At 34.0% G+C, this 18090-nt stretch overlaps 3 protein-coding genes across 4 annotated transcripts; all 3 read left to right on the plus strand.

Annotated features, from left to right (window-relative positions):
- Positions 1-2729: 2729 nt before the first annotated feature.
- Positions 2730-5814, plus strand: LOC149945943 (uncharacterized). Its single transcript, XM_090170667.1, has 4 exons — positions 2730-2979; positions 3053-3203; positions 3666-5014; positions 5069-5814. Exons 3-4 carry the CDS (start codon positions 3667-3669, stop codon positions 5812-5814), a joined length of 2094 nt encoding a protein of 697 aa, XP_090026793.1. The 5' UTR covers positions 2730-2979; positions 3053-3203; position 3666.
- On the plus strand, positions 5668-8427 carry LOC149945944 (uncharacterized). 2 transcript variants are annotated; one of them, XM_090172875.1, is made up of 9 exons: positions 5668-5817; positions 6035-6238; positions 6442-6681; positions 6982-7047; positions 7112-7225; positions 7323-7553; positions 7627-7856; positions 7914-8073; positions 8158-8427. In XM_090172875.1, the coding sequence occupies exons 2-9, from the start codon at positions 6040-6042 to the stop codon at positions 8286-8288; spliced, it is 1371 nt and encodes a 456-aa protein (XP_090029001.1). In that variant the 5' UTR covers positions 5668-5817; positions 6035-6039; the 3' UTR covers positions 8289-8427. The 2 variants fall into 2 exon arrangements, with proteins under 2 accessions (XP_090029001.1, XP_090029002.1); XM_090172876.1 differs by having other exon boundaries at positions 5731-5817; positions 7323-7532.
- A 2364-nt stretch (positions 8428-10791) lies between these two features.
- Positions 10792-14305, plus strand: LOC149945945 (uncharacterized). Its single transcript, XM_090172071.1, has 2 exons — positions 10792-11026; positions 12636-14305. Exon 2 carries the CDS (start codon positions 12745-12747, stop codon positions 13813-13815), a length of 1071 nt encoding a protein of 356 aa, XP_090028197.1. The 5' UTR covers positions 10792-11026; positions 12636-12744; the 3' UTR covers positions 13816-14305.
- Positions 14306-18090: the final 3785 nt, after the last annotated feature.

The raw sequence follows: 18090 nt of genomic DNA on the forward strand, positions 1-18090 counted from the left end.
AAATTAATAGATTAACGGCAGGTATGCCAGTGGCCACTTGTAGGCCCTTTTTAAAATAGCTAAAATTCGTTTAAAATGGGAAATTAATAAATTAACGGCAAGTAGGCCAGTGGCCACTTGTAGGCCCTTTTTTAAATAGCGAAAATTTGTTTAAAATAGGAAATTCATAAATTAACGGCAAGTAGGCCAGTGGCCACTTGTAGGCCCTTTTTAAAATAGCGAATATTCGTTTAAAATAGGAAATTAATAAATTAACGGCAAGTAGGCCAGTGGCCACTTGTATGCCCTTTTTTAAATAGCGAAAATTTGTTTAAATTGGGAAATTAATAGATTAACGGCTGGTAGGCCAGTGGCCACTGGTAGGCCCTTTATAAAATATCGAAAATTCGTTTAAAATGGGAAATTAATATATTAACGGCAGGTAGGCCAGTGGCCACTGGTAAGCCCTTTATAAAATAGCGAAAATTCGTTTAAAATGGGAAATTAATAGATTAACGTCAGGTTGACCACTGATAGGCCCTGTTTAAAATGGGAAATTAATATATTAACGGCAGGTAGGCCAGTGGCCACTGGTAGGCCCTTTATAAAATATGAAAAATTCGATTAAAATGGGAAATTAATAGATTAACGGCAAAAAGGCCAGTGGCCACTGGTAGGCCCTTTATAAAATAGTGAAAATTCGATTAAAATGGGAAATTAATAGATTTACGGCAGGTAGGCCAGTGGTCATTGGTAAGCCCTTTATAAAATAGCGAAAATTCGTTTAAAATGGGAAATTAATAGATTAACGGCTGGTAGGCCAGTGGCCACTGGTAGGCCCTTTATAAAATAGTAAAAATTCGATTTAAATGGGAAATTAATAGATTTACGGCAGGTAGGCCAGTGGTCACTGGTAGGCCCTTTATAAAATAGTGAAAATTCGATTAAAATGGGAAATTAATAGATTTACGGCAGGTAGGCCAGTGGTCATTGGTAAGCCCTTTATAAAATAGCGAAAATTCGTTTAAAATGGGAAATTAATAGATTAACGGCTGGTAGGCCAGTGGCCACTGGTAGGCTCTTTATAAAATAGCGAAAATTCGTTTAAAATGGGAAATTAATAGATTAACGGCAGGTTGACCACTGATAGGCCCTGTTTAAAATGGGAAATTAATATATTAACGGCAGGTAGGCCAGTGGCCACTGGTAGGCCCTTTATAAAATAGTAAAAATTCGATTAAAATGGGAAATTAATAGATTAATGGCAGGTTGACCACTGATAGGCCCTGTTTAAAATAAGAAATTAATAGATTAACGGCAGGTATGCCAGTGGCCACTGGTAAGCCCTTTATAAAATAGCGAAAATTCGTTTAAAATGGGAAATTAATATATTAACGGCAGGTAGGCCAGTGGTCATTGGCAAGCCCTTTATAAAATAGCGAAAATTCGTTTAAAATGGGAAATTAATAGATTAACGGCTGGTAGGCCAGTGGCCACTGGTAGGCCCTTTATAAAATAGCGAAAATTCGTTTAAAATGGGAAATTAATAAATTAACGGCAAGTAGGCCAGTGGCCACTTGTAGGCCCTTTTTTAAGTAGCGAAAATTAGTTTAAATTGGGAAATTAATAGATTAACGGCTGGTAGGCCAGTGGCCACTTGTAGGCCCTTTTTTAAATAGCGAAAATTAGTTTAAATTGGGAAATTAATAGATTAACGGCAAGTAGGCCAGTGGCCACTGGTAGGCCTTTTATAAAATAGCGAAAATTTGTTTAAAATAGGAAATTCATAAATTAACGGCAAGTAGGCCAGTGGCCACTTGTAGGCCCTTTTTAAAATAGCGAATATTCGTTTAAAATAGGAAATTAATAAATTAACGGCAAGTAGGCCAGTGGCCACTTGTATGCCCTTTTTTAAATAGCGAAAATTAGTTTAAATTGGGAAATTAATAGATTAACGGCTGGTAGGCCAGTGGCCACTGGTAGGCCCTTTATAAAATATCGAAAATTCGTTTAAAATGGGAAATTAATATATTAACGGCAGGTAGGCCAGTGGCCACTGGTAAGCCCTTTATAAAATAGCGAAAATTCGTTTAAAATGGGAAATTAATAGATTTACGGCAGGTAGGCCAGTGGCCACTGGTAGGCCCTTTATAAAATAGTAAAAATTCGATTTAAATGGGAAATTAATAGATTTACGGCAGGTAGGCCAGTGGCCACTGGTAGGCCCTTTATAAAATATTGAAAATTCGATTAAAATGGGAAATTAATAGATTTACGGCAGGTAGGCCAGTGGTCATTGGTAAGCCCTTTATAAAATAGCGAAAATTCGTTTAAAATGGGAAATTAATACCCAGCAAACACAAAAGACCCAAGCGATGTCCGAAAAAGATCCAAACCTCCCTTTCTGGCCCCATCGAAATTTGAATTTCTAGGAATATACCTGGAATATCCAAAAAAAAAATCCATAACCCCATAACCTAGGGATATCTCTAAGATATCCATATAACTAATTCCACAATCGGCTTCACGAAAAACGTTCCTAAGATATCCAAAAAAACAAACATCACCAGCGCCCCAGAAAAGCTTGCGGCGTATATCGCACGTGATAAGAAATATTCCGAAAAAAAATAAACACAGTTTGTTTTTATAAATATTTAAAAAAATAATAAGGATTTATTTTAACATCATTCATTATTTTTAAATTAATATCATTGATTTCTTATATTTTTTATTATTCTGAAGCATTTGCATATAGGTGGCACGGCAAACACGTGATACTTCCAGACAGGGGGGTTAGGTTATTAAAAAAAAGGAGAACTCCGGTCACGGCGTGCTTACTGTGCTTCGTATTTCCCTTTATTCGACGCCATTTTTGCCTATCGTGTAAGTGTACGGTTTACGCGTTATCCGGCTCCAAATTTTTATATTTGCGTTGCTTTTCTTTTAAATCGGTGTAGTTTTGTTGGTGGATTTCGACGATTAGCTTTACTAGAATCGAAGGTAACTATTAAATTACATGTCATTTCGTTTAACCATATTTTTATTGATATTAATTAATGGGTTATTATTGTAGATTGAGAGTTAGGCCTTTGGCTCTATAAGCCTTAAATCAATTTATGACTAGCACCGTGGGCCACGTTCCAGCCCTCGAGGTTACTGAGCTGTTTTCCGTAAACGATAACTAATACCACTAACGAAGGCCGTCGGGTTCATAGGCGTAAAATGTAAGTAATAATGGCTTGAATTTACAAATAAGTGGCTGAAGAAGTATTTTAATTTTTATTTTAATGTTAAGTATGTCAACTAGAAATGGCTGATTTAGATATTTATAATTTTAATCAATTTAAGTTAAAGCTTAAGATGTGTTCAGTGTGTTGGTTGACTTAGACAATTATTAGAAATGATTAGATTTCGAATTTTGCGTAGTAATTAATATAAACTGCAGGTACAAACGCATAATATTTACGTGAATTTTATAAAATTAAAAAATTCTATATGTTTAAAAAACTTGATTTGAGCTTAAACTTTATTTAAATTTTTAGTTAGAAACCTAGTTACTTAATAACGAGTTTGTGGTGCTAAACTAAATTAAAATGTTTCAGGCTCATTAAATAGTAAAATATAGTCCATAAATATATTGCTTAGAATTTAAAACAACTTATATATTTGTATTACGTAAATGATAGAATGCCGAAAGGGAGATACAAGCCGTTATCTTCATTGTCTGCACGCCAGCGAGCCAGGCGAATTAGTGCTGTTACAAACGAAACATCAGATCAATTTTTGAAATACAATGATCGAAATAGCCAAGAACAGGGTGAAAAAAATTTCGATTATAAAAGCTCTTCAGAAATAGAGAATGATGGGAAAGTAGATGAGTCACCCTCTGATGAAGAATTTGATGGATTAACTTCTGACAAAGAACTAGATGGTTCAACTTCCGACGAAGTAGATATTCAACTGTTAAACTCTGAGTCTGAAAACAATAATGAAATTGAAGGAGAAACTGTTATTACTAATGGTATACCTGATGACGAAAATAATTTTGAATCTCTACAAGACATAGCTGGTGCTGATAATGTAAAAGTTAGCCTAGCGAGATGGGTGACTGCCTTTGGAATCAGTAAAAATTCGGTTAATGGTCTTCTGAAAATCCTCAAAAATCATCAATGTTTTAAAGATCTTCCCTTGGACTCGCGAACGTTACTACAAACACCTAGATCTTCAACAGTCGAAGAAATACCTCCTGGCCGCTACTATCATTTTGGACTAGAAGCAGGTATTCGGCACATGGTTAGTCATCAACAGGAACAAGCTGCTACAGTACCCGTCTTCAAAATATTGATAAACATCGATGGCTTGCCTTTAGGAACAAGTACTACCAGCAACTTTTGGCCCATATTGGGAGCCATTTCATCTATGGAAAATTCCAAGCCGTTCGTTATCGGATTATATCACGGTTTAAACAAACCAAAGTGCTCTGATTTGTATTTGTCGTTATTTGTATCAGAGACCAACGTTCTGATAGATAGTGGACTTATAATAGACGGTGTGCAAAAAACAATTGAAATATTTGGGTTCATTTGCGATACCCCGGCAAGGGCATTTATTCGTAAAGTGAAAGGCCATAATGGGTACTTTGGTTGCGACAAATGCACCCAGGCAGGGATAAGACGTAGAAAACGGCACTGCTTCCCTTTAGTTGAATTTGAATTAAGAACCAACAATAATTTTAGAAATAAATTTCAAGAAGGACACCACCATGGATCTAGTATTTTGGAAGAACTAACTAACATTGACATGGTAAATGATTTTCCTCTAGACTATATGCATCTTGTTTGCTTGGGGGTTGTCAAGAAAACTCTTAAATTGTGGATGGGAGCCGAGGGTAAAAATGCACTATATAAATTTCGGCCAGATCAGATAACGGAGGTGTCTAATCGTTTGGAAGCGTTAGCACCTGTAACATGCTCAGAATTTGTTAGAAAGCCGCGATCGCTAAAAGATGTTGATAGATTTAAGGCGACGGAGTTCCGTCAATTTTTATTTTATTCAGGCATTGTTGTTTTAAAAAATATTCTTCCTAAAGCTCATTATGAGTTGTTTAGAGCATTGCATGTGGCAATGCGAATTTTAGCCACACCTCACGAAACGCTTGAAAAGATAGAATTCGCTGAAAAACTACTGAAATATTATGTTCAAATGTATGGGGTCCTTTATGGGAAACATCTTATATCGTATAATGTGCATGGCTTACTCCATTTACCTAAAGATTGTTTAAAGTATGGAAATTTAGATGTGTTCAGTGCTTTTCAATTTGAAAATTACCTTTTCACGTTAAAAAATAAAATTGCTAATGCAGGTCATCCTCTGAAACAAGCCATTAATCGCATTACAGAAGAAAGACAAATTGAGAGTGGGTTAAAGGCTAGAAATGAAACGACATTTAGCAAGATACATGAAGATGGACCACTTTTACATGGTTGTACTGACCCTCAATACAAAAAAGTAATTCTATCGAAATTTCAAGTCTCCATTTCTAAACGTGACAACTGCTGTATAGTAGATGACTCTTCAATTGTGGCAATTGAAAACATAGCTTCTTGCGAAGATGACCAGTCAAAATTATTCATAATTGGAAGAAAGTTCATAACAGTTAAAGACTATTTTATTTCACCTTGCCCATCGTCAGAAGTTGGTGTATTCTGTGTTTCAAATTTATCTACGTTAATGAAGTGGCCTCTTTGTCAAATAGTATCAAAAGCAATGAAATATCCAATAGAAAACACAAATACGTTCATCGTAATGCGACTTCTGCATAACCCTACTGAATAAAAGGTAGATCGTACTTACAATTTATCTAATTTTTTGAAACCCGTATGCTCAATGCTTTTAATTATTCATATTTAACAAGCTATAATAATCCATGAATGAATTTATTTCGGTGTTTAAATTTTTGCTAGCTATTTAGTTTTTAACTATTCTTTTACATTCATATTTATTTATTTATTTATTTATTTATTTATTTTATTTATAATCAGTATTGTTTTTATAGTTTAAATGTTTGAAAAGTTCAAAATCGTGGAGTTCGCACACGGTGGGGTGGCCGTGATACCATATTCTTGGGTTTTCAATGGAGACAAAAAACCAAGTTGTTACTGGCCAGGGGACAAAGTGGCTTCCCGTTATGCGAAGAAGCAAGCTACGCCAATAACTGAAGAGTGGGAAACTTATGAAATATCAATCATTTTGAGCTGTGGTAATTAGTGAAATACAATATGATCCTAGAATATCAGGACCAATAGTAACTATAATATCAGGACAAATGTGCATTGAATTTATACTTTGTATATTTTTGCAATTTTTCGGTTCTACGAAATTAAGAAAAATACTATTGGTTCAAATATTTTAAAACCACTGTAAAGTTTGGTATTTAACAAACTTTTCAATATATCATTTCAGAAACGTTTGACGAAGCTTGGAAAAAAATGGTAAAGTATGTAAAGGACACCGATATTTCCAATAGCGAACGCGAGACTGGACCCGGAAAAAGAAAAAGAAAATCAAAAAAGAGTGCTGATCTGCCAAATAAGATACTGACCTCATCCTCATCTGAGGATGAAATAGAACAAGACTCTACTGATAACATCCCGGAGCTTCCAGTGTTGAAATCCATCCTACCTCATTCATCAACCTCCAAAGGTGCAATAAGGTTTAATATATTAGAAGGAAGTAAAGAGGCAACTTTATATTTACACAGTAAAAATTCTTTTAATTAATAAAATAAAATTAAAAGGTCAGACCTGATGATGCCTCTGTAAGAGGCGAAACTAGTCGTTGTTGACCTTTTAATTTTATTTTATTAATTAAAATAATTTTTACTGTGTAATTATAAAGTTGCCTCTTTACTTCCTTCTAATATTACCATATACACAGGTGTTTTAACTCTAAATTAAGGTTTAATACAATTAATCAACCAAATGTTAAAAACTCCTTTTTTAGTTGGAAACTCAACGAATGGCCTCAAAAAAAATGTCAAAAAAAGACCTGTGGAATTGGCAGAATTTGGTAAACTGGTTTAAATTTGCTTGAATTATGTCCCGAAGAGCTTCACTTCATTTTCTATTTTTAGATTCGATCGACGATCAATCACGTAAAAAAACTACAACTACAACTATTAACACGCACGCATCTCTTGTAGATATGGTTAACCTCCCGAACTACGATGACTTGAGTGTCAGTGAAGGTAATTCAAAATGGAAATTTTTTATACTTATTACCGGTTATAATTATAATTACAAGGTCAAATATAATGGTTTGGTTTTTTTATTTCGATTCTGTAGAGTCGACTGATTTTGTTGTAGGACCTATTCGTAAATCAACCCCTGCGAATCAAATAGACAAAATTAGGAAAGTGCCAAACGCAACCTCCGTATGTTCTGAAGCAGATCAAATTTCGCAGTCGCAATCAGGAAATAAATTTGGACAAAGCTTCACCCCAAGTACTCCAAAGAATTGCTCTGACATTGGCCGATCAAAATCTGCATCTAGTCGTATGGTTTCTGTTAGCGAATGTAAGTCATTCAGAAGGTTACAATATTTAAATCTAATATATAATTTCTAATTTCAATGCCCATTTTTATATAGCATGGCTACGGAGTATCTCTCGGAATTTAGAAATTATGAAAACTAACCAAAGGGAAATACTTGAAACCTTAGAAGCAGTTGTAAAAAATACTAAAAGTGCCAGTAAATCTGCCGCATCCGGGGAAGACGTTGAGCAGCTGAGAGAAATATTTGGATTCCCTTTAGAACAAGAAACAGAACTGGATTTTCTAGAAGAATCTTTGAAATCCGTGGAAAATGTCAACAAATTGGTAAGTTGATCTCGTTGTAATTATAAAATATTAAAATAACTTTTGTTAAATTTTTAGAGGTGCTATTTAAAACAATTTGGTGGCGTGACGTTGTACGACGCAGTTAAACGGATATTAAATCACGTCTTCACTGATCTGTTTGCGAAGGAATACAGCTGGGAGGGAAGAAAGGGGAAAAGAACGTTAAACAACCTAAAATTAATGAAAATAGTTATAGGTGAGATAATTAATTCCTACTCTTGTAATTTATTCCTACTTTGTTTTTATGTTTTAAAAACGAATTTTTTATCCTTTAAATCAGACACTGTTCGAAGCTCCAAAACCTTCCAAGAGGCTACAATTACTGATATTGAAAAACAAATTAAATCCTGGTTTAACCACTCCTCCGACAGAGTGAAATCTAAGGAATCCATCACATCGAAGAAAATCTAATTAAGCTCTATTTGAAGATTAATTACTAATTATAGCCTTTTCTTTTAACATATAAAATTACAAATTAGTGTACATAATTCATTAGTAACTGAATGTAAACATTAATTTTTAAAAATGTTAAACGTTATTTTTAGCAAATGTACCTAAATCATGAATTTTAAAATTAAATTGTTTAACAATTTAATAAGCGTGTGTACATTTTTTGCATATTTATGAAAAGCTTAGGATATCTCTATAATGTCCAATTTAATATTCGTTGGACGTTCTATGGATTTTTGTGGATATACTATGTACATACCTGGGGAAAATATAAAGTTTTTATTACTTAATTTAATGTTCTCAGAATATACCTGGGAGAAAACGGGATATCCCAAAATTAAATCCAATATCCCTAGAATATTCCTAGCACCAAAATAAGAACTAATGAAATTCCCTCCAAAGTCCGTGGGATATCGGTTAACCGTCTCAACTTTCCTCTACCGGATGTCTTGGGGATAAGGATACTGATGACATTTGGTTACCCGATGGACATCCCCAAATCGACATTTCTTGTTTTTTGGATATCATATGGATAACATAAATCTCCCAACCTGAGGTCCCTGGAATGTCATAGGAACCTTTTGTGTTTGCTGGGTAGATTAACGGCTGGTAGGCCAGTGGCCACTGGTAGGCCCTTTATAAAATAGCGAAAATTTGTTTAAAATGGGAAATTAATAGATTAACGTCAGGTTGACCACTGATAGGCCCTGTTTAAAATGGGAAATTAATATATTAACGGCAGGTAGGCCAGTGGCCACTGGTAGGCCCTTTATAAAATATGAAAAATTCGATTAAAATGGGAAATTAATAGATTAACGGCAAAAAGGCCAGTGGCCACTGGTAGGCCCTTTATTAAAGGGAATATAATCTCAGGTATTTGGTGTGGAACACCAACGCTTGCAGCTCTGACCGCTCTTGCCTTTCGCTTTAAAAATGTTTGGCGCCACTGTTCAGCGAAATTTGAAAAATTGAAGGGGTCTTCCATAAAGATTGCTTTGCAGGTTATATTCCCTTTAAATAGCGAAAATTCGTTTAAAATTGGAAATTAATAGATTAACAGCTGGTAGGCCAGTGGCCACTGGTAGGCCCTTTACAAAAGAGCGAAAATTCGTTTAAAATGGGAAATTAATAGATTAACGGCAGGTAGGCCAGTGGGCACTGGTAGGCGCTTTACAAAATAGCGAACATTCGTTTAAAATCGGAAATTAATAGATTAACAGCTGGTAGGCCAGTGACCACTGGAAGGCCCTTTACAAAATAGCGAAAATTCGTTTAAAATGGGAAATTAATAGATTAACGGCAGGTATGCCAGTGGCCACTGGTAGGCCCTTTATAAAATAGTAAAAAATCGATTAAAATGGGAAATTAATAGATTAACGGCAGGTAGACCAGTGGCCACTGGAAGGCCCTTTACAAAATAGCGAAAATTCGTTTAAAATGGGAACTTAATAGATTAACGGCAGGTAGGCCAATGGCCACTTGTAGGCCCTTTTTAAAATAACGAAAATTCTATTAAAATGGGAAAATAATCGATTAACGGGAGGTAGGCCACTGGTAGGCCCTTTCTTAAATAGCGAAAATTCATTTAAAATGGGAAAATAATCTATTAACGGGAGGTAGGCCACTGGTAGGCCCTTTCTTAAATAGCGATAATTCGTTTAAAATAGCAGAATAATCGATGAACAGAAGAAACAATCGATTAATCGTCGGTATGTCTCTGGTAGGTCCTTTTAAAAATATCGCAAATTTTACCTTTTGGAATTGCTAATGGGTTGTTTAAATATACAAAATATTATTTAGTAATAAGTTTAATTGAATTTTAATAAGGCCAATCTGTTAAAATGCAAAGGAAACAGTCATAAAAAGTTTACTCAATTCGCACTTATCTTGGCTAAAGGTACTTCACTGGTAGGCCTTTTCTTTGGTAGGCCTATTAGTATTTTCCGGTTTCTCTGGCCGAAACCGAGTACCCGAGGTAATTTTTTTTTATAATCAGCATCACAATTACTTTTAATAACAGTTAGAACTTGGAATTTGTTCTACTACAAATGCTAATTTATCTGGGTTTGTAGGAATATCAAGACATTCACCTATCTTTACCATTGACTGTGGGCTCATCGAATTATTGTACATTTCAGCTGAAAAAGCCAAAATCGTGACAATTAGTGAGCATTCCGTTATATGGAGGTTGTATTTACATAATTAAGTAGACCCTAAATACACCGGCAGGGGCATATAATGCAACCGTGAATTTAATTTCAAAATTGAACAAATATAACGAGATTTAGATAGAGAAATTCAATAAAACTGAATCTTTAGAATAAAATTACTAATGCAGTGATGATATAGTTCATAAATTCTTACGATTAAATATGGAAATTTTCTATGGTTTGATTTGGATTAATTTTATTTTTGGTAGTAAAGCAGAATATATATCGAACTTCGTCGACGGACAGAACGAAGAAGCATCGCAATTTTAGTCATATTGCTCTTCGTATTTCCTTAAGCGGCGTAGTTTTTCTCGCGTTTATTTCTGATATCTCAACTAACGCTGCGCGATGTTAATATCTAGAAAAGCTTATTTTGAAGTATTTTAAGTAATATTCCAATTGAAATGACACATTGCGTATAAATATAATATCTATTTATATGAAGAATATATAAAATAGCAAGCTAGCCTAAATTGATGGAAAACCAAGGTATGTCTTTGCATTTCAGACGTAGTAAAGTAGAACACACGAGGCATGAAATGTTTTTTTTATTTTATTAACGAACTAGTGTGAGCTCACTATACGCATCATTTGAATTGTCAATCAGAAAGCATCGCATCTTTGTGTTCTGAACAATATGATAGTGTTTTATTTATAAAACGTTCGATGGCTCTTACACATAAATATAAATAAAATAAAGCAAAAAACCACTAAATGTGTAATAAAATCGTTTTTATTAAAAGCGACGACTGGTTTCGCTATTCTATTCGGGAGCTTCATCCGGTTTAACTCACTTGCGTCAACGTTTAGGTTTTATATAACCTTCGTTTAACCAGTTTTTTGGTTGCCAGTATAAAACACGATTTGTTATCGTTAGGGGTTTACATAGAGTATTTTTACATATTTTTATACATTTTTTAACCCAATGAAATATTTACATATTTTCTATACATTATTAACTAGAAATATATTATAATTTTATACAATCATAAGAAAAATTAAATTTCATAAACATTTCTGTGCCCTTTTTTTATAAATATTTATGGTTGTATAAAATTAAAATATATTTTTAGTTAATAATGTATAAAACAATATGTAAATATTTCATATAGCATATCGTTTTTTATACCTGCAACCAAAAAACTGATTAAACGAAGGTTATATAAACCCAAGATGAAGCTCCCGAATGGGATAGCGAAACTATGCGTCTCTTTTAAATAAAAACGATTTTATTACACATTTAGTGGTTCTCTTTCTTTATTTTATTTTTAATTAAGTGTAGTATGTCACAATATTCTAAACTATATTCTAACTTAATGTAACCTAAACTGCCAGACAATTGGTCCCACTAGACTAAACTAAATAGTTTGTTATTTAATGAATTTAAATAATAAGCAATAAAAATGAACCTTACTTACAATCGTAGTGCAGTTTGGTGATATAACTAAATTCGGCCTTCAAAACTAATAAGAAATATCTGAAACTAACCACACTAAACAAACTCATTCGGGAATCTTTGGTATTATTGAAATAGATTATTTACATCTACCCGATATATGCTTCATACATTTCTTTTTAACCAAGAATGTATTTATTTATACGAAAGGAAAAAAAACTAGGTTGATAATATTCCTATGCGATGCTAACAATCCTTCTCTCGCTCGAAAAATGAGCTTTTTCTCCCTAACAAAATCAAATCATCCCGGTACCTCATTGGTTCTCTAAAACTGACGTCATCTGATCCGATTGAAGAGAATGAAGTATCTCTGGTGCCATAAGAAAATTCGTCCACTTTTCATCTGAATATTATTGTTCCCTCTTTAATAATGTTTTTAATAATATGCCACGTTTTCAAGTATAATATATATTTTAATATTTTCCCATCAGGGTTAAAACGTTTATAGAGGAAAAAAGTTAGTATAATTATCCCCAAATATTGCATAGGGAGAAGGAAGGGTTGAGTCACTATAATGTTACCTAAATTATTATTTTAATACCGATACATGAATTTTACATAATTTTCGTAAACAGTTCTAGTTCGTTTAGTTTCATTTATTTAAATTGCTTATTAACTTCTTATTTATCACTTTTGTTCTAGACCTGAAATTTTAATATCGGACAAGAAACAAGTTTTCTAGTCGCATTGGCTAATGATTTTAATAACTCTGTTAAAGACTTCAATCTGTAATTAAATGTGAATCAGTGCAATGAATAAACGAGAAGAGAAGAAATACAAGTGTACAAAGTGCGCATTCGCTACAAACAAAAGGTTTGATTTAATTGTTCACGAGAGAGTACACTCGGGGGAGAGACCATACAAATGCGATCAATGTGGCTACGCTAGTGCGCGGAAGAACGATTTGCTAATTCACAAAAGAAAACACTCTGGTTATGAACCTTTCAAATGCGATCATTGCAGTTATTCAGCTGCCCGAAAGGCCCAATTGGTTGCCCATATTAAAATACATACGGGACAGTTGGCTTACAAATGTGATCAATGTCCCTATGCCAGCGCGCGAAAGAGCGATTTGATAAGACACAAAAGGAAACACACGGGTGAAAAGCCGTACAAATGTGATCAATGTGGCTACGCTTCCGTGGAGAGCATCGGCTTAGTTCGCCATAAAAGGAAACACACGGGTGAGAAACCGTTCAAATGCGATCAGTGTAATTATTCAGCTGCTCGCAAGGAACAACTAATTGCCCACAACCTTAAACATACTGGTGAAGGATCTTACAAATGTGATCAGTGTAGTTATTCAGCCGCGCGCAGAGAACAACTAATTACGCACATAATGAAACACACGGGAGAGGGACCTTACAAATGTGATCAGTGTAGTTATTCAGCCGCGCGCAAGGGACAACTAATTGCCCACATCACCAATCATACGGGCGACCGACCTTACAAATGTGATCAATGTAGCTATTCAGCTGCGCGCAAAGGACAACTAATTTCTCACATCACAAAACATATGGATGTGGCACGTTACAATGGTGATAAGTGTGGCTACGGTTGCACGCGAAGCAAGGTTTTAATTTGCCACAAAATTAAACGTAAGGAACGCTATAAATGTGATGAATGTTGTTGCTCATTTGCAAACACGTTCAGTCTAAAACGACATAAATTAAAGCACACGGCAGAGACGTTCTATCAATGTGATCAATGCAACTACAGTTGCAAAACGGGAAACACTTTGAAAAAACACGAACTAATGCATACGATTCGACACATGAGGGTGAAGTCTTTGACCAGTGAAACTTCATCTACTAATAAATGATCAGATTAGTAATTTACTTCAAAACCCAATCGCCGCGACACCATTTAACGCTAAACCATTTATTCGAATTACCAGGACATTTTTAAAGAATTAAATATGTATATAGATGAAAGCAGCCAAGACTGTGCACCACTTCGAATTGGTGACGGTATTGAGCGCCTTTCTTTTTAGAGAAAGCTATTCCTTAGAGTCGATTTTAGCAGATTGTTCCAATGGTTTTCTCATTTTCTAGAACTGGCAAGTCTAGAACATTTCATTACAAAGCTAAATCTTTGCGGCGTAGAAGAAGCATGTTTTATAATTTTATAGAGCTGCTATGATCGGTATATAAAGCCATGGTCACGTTGTTCCATTTGTGGAACTGGCCTGTCATTATTATTCATTTAAGAGGAAGTGACGATTTCTTTTATTCGTTTAGGTTATGATATAGAATATTCATTGGGTTACTTTTCTTAATTAAGCTACAATTCTTTAAAAATTACACAACCTACTAACGCTCGAGTCGCAAAAGGGTTAAAATTCCTTCTTAAAAGTAATTTTAAACGAACAGATTTAACACAAAATTAAAAAAACTAGCACAAGTCAAAACTCTTCGTCGGTTACGGAAATATTTCGTATAATTTGAAAACCCGAGAAACTGCTTCGCGTAGTGTTTATATGTTACCTTTCGGTTTTGGATTACTTCTTAGTAGTCCAGTTTCCCTTTAAAAAAAACCGTAGGTTTGGTTTAATGGTGGCGGGATTACCTTGAATTGCAGATCAAAAACTGTTTTGGCTATTTGTGAAGTATTTTCAGTCCTCAAACTTGGGAGCGAATATTTTAGTTAGATATTTCTTCGGGTTGCTTATCAACTTTGCATTTCAATTTAAAGATTTTTTTCGAAGCTTTTTAGTTTTCCAGCTAAAGATCATAATCGGGAAAACAATTATTATGAAAGTACATAAATTAAATAGGGGGTTAAATATAAACTATATTGACTTTAGTCCCATTTCATGAGGAAAAAGTTACCGACTTAAGTGATTTTCTTGGAGAAAAAAAAACCTTAGAGCGTCGTTCTGTGTAAGCCTTGTACTAACATATTTGAGTCGAATCTTCTTGTTCCGTTAACTAACGTAACTTTAGTCGTAATGGTTTTAAATTGAAATACAAGGTAAACTAGTAGACGGGACGAAGATGAGTAAATGTTTGCGCAGTTTTTTATTAAATATTAACATGTTTTTCTCAATGTCATTTCACGTCATTATTTCACACATGCCCTCGTGATTTCATTTATTTCGGTCTCAAAAAAAGAGGCCTAATGGTTATCATTCGGTTGACGTTAATCCATGATTAAAAGAGCCAAGCGTTAACCACAGATAATTTTTAAGTTAAGATTTTGATTATTGTTTTTATTTAAAATATTGCAAAAGTAGTAGCAGATGTGGTTTTTAATAAATAACTGAATATGTATTCCTATTTCGTCAAACGCCATCTAGTTTAAATAAAAGCACTGAAATATCTTAATTCAAGGGTGTCAAAATGAGTGATCTTTAGGATTCGCTAACCCGGTTAACCCTGTCTAAATAAGATAACAATAAAGAAATGTTCTTCAATTATATTTTGTTTCTTTTTCAGAAGTTCTTTAAAAAAAGGACATTTTTCCCATTAGCAAAACCGCTTGGTAATCCACAATTATTTGTTTTAATAAATTCTACTTTCTTGATTAAACTGATAAAATAACTAATCTTCAGAATTATAAAATCCGGCCCTGCAAGACCAAATGATTAAAACTCGATATGGATTTATTTTAGGAATGGAGTGAGGAAAATCAATTTACTAGTATTTTTTGTGTATCTTGCTTACTCCAACCCAAGCTAGTTTTGAAAATTTTGATTTGGGTTAAGCCTCTTCCTCAATACAAGTAAGAGCAATCTATTCGCTTTTTTTAATCACTAGTCCCGTAAGACTAGCTAAGTAACCTTCGTAAATGTACGTACGGAATTATGGACAAATACGCTAATGGTACAAAGCGTCGCAATTTTAGTACTATTCCTCTTCCTACTACATTTCGCTTTTTTCTGTCTTTGTTAAGTTTCTTTCTATTTTCCCGTAGTACCCCTTAGATACTCTTACATTTTTAAGCTACATGCTATTAGCTTGCAATTATTCATAATTTATTTTCATGAAAAATTACTAGGTATATAATCATCTGTTTATGGGCTATTTATTATATTACCTTAGATGTTATGTATCGGTGTCGAATTTTAGTACACTTTACTTTTTGTAGTAAAGCAGGTTTAACGAAAGACCAAAATTGTTTGGACGAAGGAATCAGCTGATGATTAAGGATATAGCAATCTATTTTTTTATTGATTACATCTTCTCGCCTGAAAGCAATATCCACGTAAAATTTTGAAACATAGTCTTTCATTGTATTTGTATATCATTGCGCTAAGTGGTATCAAAATTGCACTATTTAATAGCTAATATTTTGGACAGAATTTACCCTAAGCTGTAATGTTTCAGCGTGGGCCTCTCTAACTAACGTGTTATCAAGCAATACTTTTTTTTTTCTTACGCCCTTCTGCCTAATTTTGAAGGGTAACAAGAGCAATTAAACGAAATGAAATTTAATTATCATGTTTTTCGTCGTCACTATTCCTTCAATAACTTTAAAAGTTCGACTCCGATTTGGGTTCTCAGTGTGATCACTTGTCGAAGAAGCGTAGGCACGATATAATTTGTTAATTTTTTCGTGATGTCATTTTGGAATGGTTTTTCTATTACCGGTTTTGATCACGCTCAAATGGGGATAGTGCATTATACTGAATATGATTTTCGCAAAGGTATTCTTTCCAAAAAGCCCCCAGTCGATTCTCTACATGAAATATAAACAAAATGGCTGCTAAGAGAAAAGACGTTTTACGAAAAGATCAGCACCGTAACTAGGATTTGATTTCAGGGGGGGCACGCAATGGAAACAAATAAAAAAAAATTGTACATACAACCATACGTTTCAGGGCGGGCACGGACCGACCGCCCCCCCCCCCCCCTGGTTACGGCCCTGGAAAAGATGACGAAAATTGTCTTAGTTTTTTTCAAACATTTATAGAATAAAATAACTTTACTTTATTTTTAAATTATTCCTTAAAAAATTGTCTCTAAATCTAAACTATATGATCCTTTATAGTTCCCAAAATAGCCCCCTCCATTAAATCTGCCTTTAAACTAATAATAATAATAATAATCAGCTAGGCTAATACCCAAGGCACCACCTTAGGCCTAAGTCACCATGCGACTTTTGAAGCCCTTAATTCAGGTGGCCGGGTTACAATGTCCAGCTTGTTTAAAAATCTGTAGTAAAAAACTTAAGTTCCCTATGTATAATGTATGTTAGTCAACCTTTACCAGAAAAGGTAATAATTTAAATGTAACAGTTTTCCAACGTTAACTCACAAAGTGGAAGAGAAGTAAGATTTTAAAATATTTCTTTCTTCTGTGCTTGGGGTTAACAGAAAAAAAACTAATAACTTAAGACTCTAAATATTTTATTTTGTGTCAAAATCTGGGCTGAGAATTCGAAAATATTACACATGTATGGAAACTGATGATCTAGAAGAGTAATGTAGCTACCAAATTTTACTAATCGAAATGCGTCTCGTGTTAATGCCTGCTAGAGTCGCACTACGGGTAAAAATGCTTATCAAATCGCCAATATTGTATCTCGAAAAAGTATATGGATATTTTAGGAATTGTATTCTTTTGGTGCTTTTCAGTTGAGCAATAAATTTAAACGATATTTTAAATATAATTTAAGTCTAAGTGTACAAGTCATACGTGTTGAAAACACAGGTGAAAAAGATATTTAAGTGTTTTGGAGGGAAAACGGGTGGAATAGATTTCTTTTGGCGCGAAAAAATTAAGAATTGAAATGAATTCGAAGAAAAGTATGTTTTTTAAGGTATACGAGTGTAAGAAAGAAAGAAAGAATCTTGGAAATATGAGCACAAGAAAAAGTGTGGCAGGCCGAAATCTTTGGAGCCAGGTAAGTTGGCAAAGAGGAAAATTATTCCTTTTCCTACAAGTACGGTGCGGATTTGAAGCAACATTTGAAGTCAGTGCAACAGTAGAAATTCAAACCAGAAATTAAAACATACAAACACTATTCAGGTCAAATGTTTAATGTGTACTTTGTATTATTAAAGTTTATTTTGCGTTTAATATTTCATGATCGCTAGCCAGGTAGGTGCTAACATTTAATGTCCGCACCTTATCCAAATTGGTTCGTAAATTAG

Source organism: Leiobunum rupestre, chromosome 4 (genome assembly GCF_980474605.1).
Source record: "Leiobunum rupestre chromosome 4, qqLeiRupe1.1.hap1, whole genome shotgun sequence".
Classification (NCBI taxonomy): domain Eukaryota; kingdom Metazoa; phylum Arthropoda; class Arachnida; order Opiliones; family Sclerosomatidae; genus Leiobunum; species Leiobunum rupestre.

Coding starts and splice junctions, on each gene's coding strand:
- LOC149945943 (XM_090170667.1), top strand. CDS start 3,667: ATGCCGAAAGGGAGATACAAGCCGTTATCTTCATTGTCTGCACGCCAG. Junction 5,015..5,068: donor ATTTAAGGCGACGGAGTTCC/GTCAATTTTTAT, acceptor TTCTTCCTAAAG/CTCATTATGAGTTGTTTAGA.
- LOC149945944 (XM_090172875.1), top strand. CDS start 6,040: ATGTTTGAAAAGTTCAAAATCGTGGAGTTCGCACACGGTGGGGTGGCC. Junction 7,554..7,626: donor TATGGTTTCTGTTAGCGAAT/GTAAGTCATTCA, acceptor ATTTTTATATAG/CATGGCTACGGAGTATCTCT. Junction 8,074..8,157: donor ATTAATGAAAATAGTTATAG/GTGAGATAATTA, acceptor CCTTTAAATCAG/ACACTGTTCGAAGCTCCAAA.
- LOC149945945 (XM_090172071.1), top strand. CDS start 12,745: ATGAATAAACGAGAAGAGAAGAAATACAAGTGTACAAAGTGCGCATTC.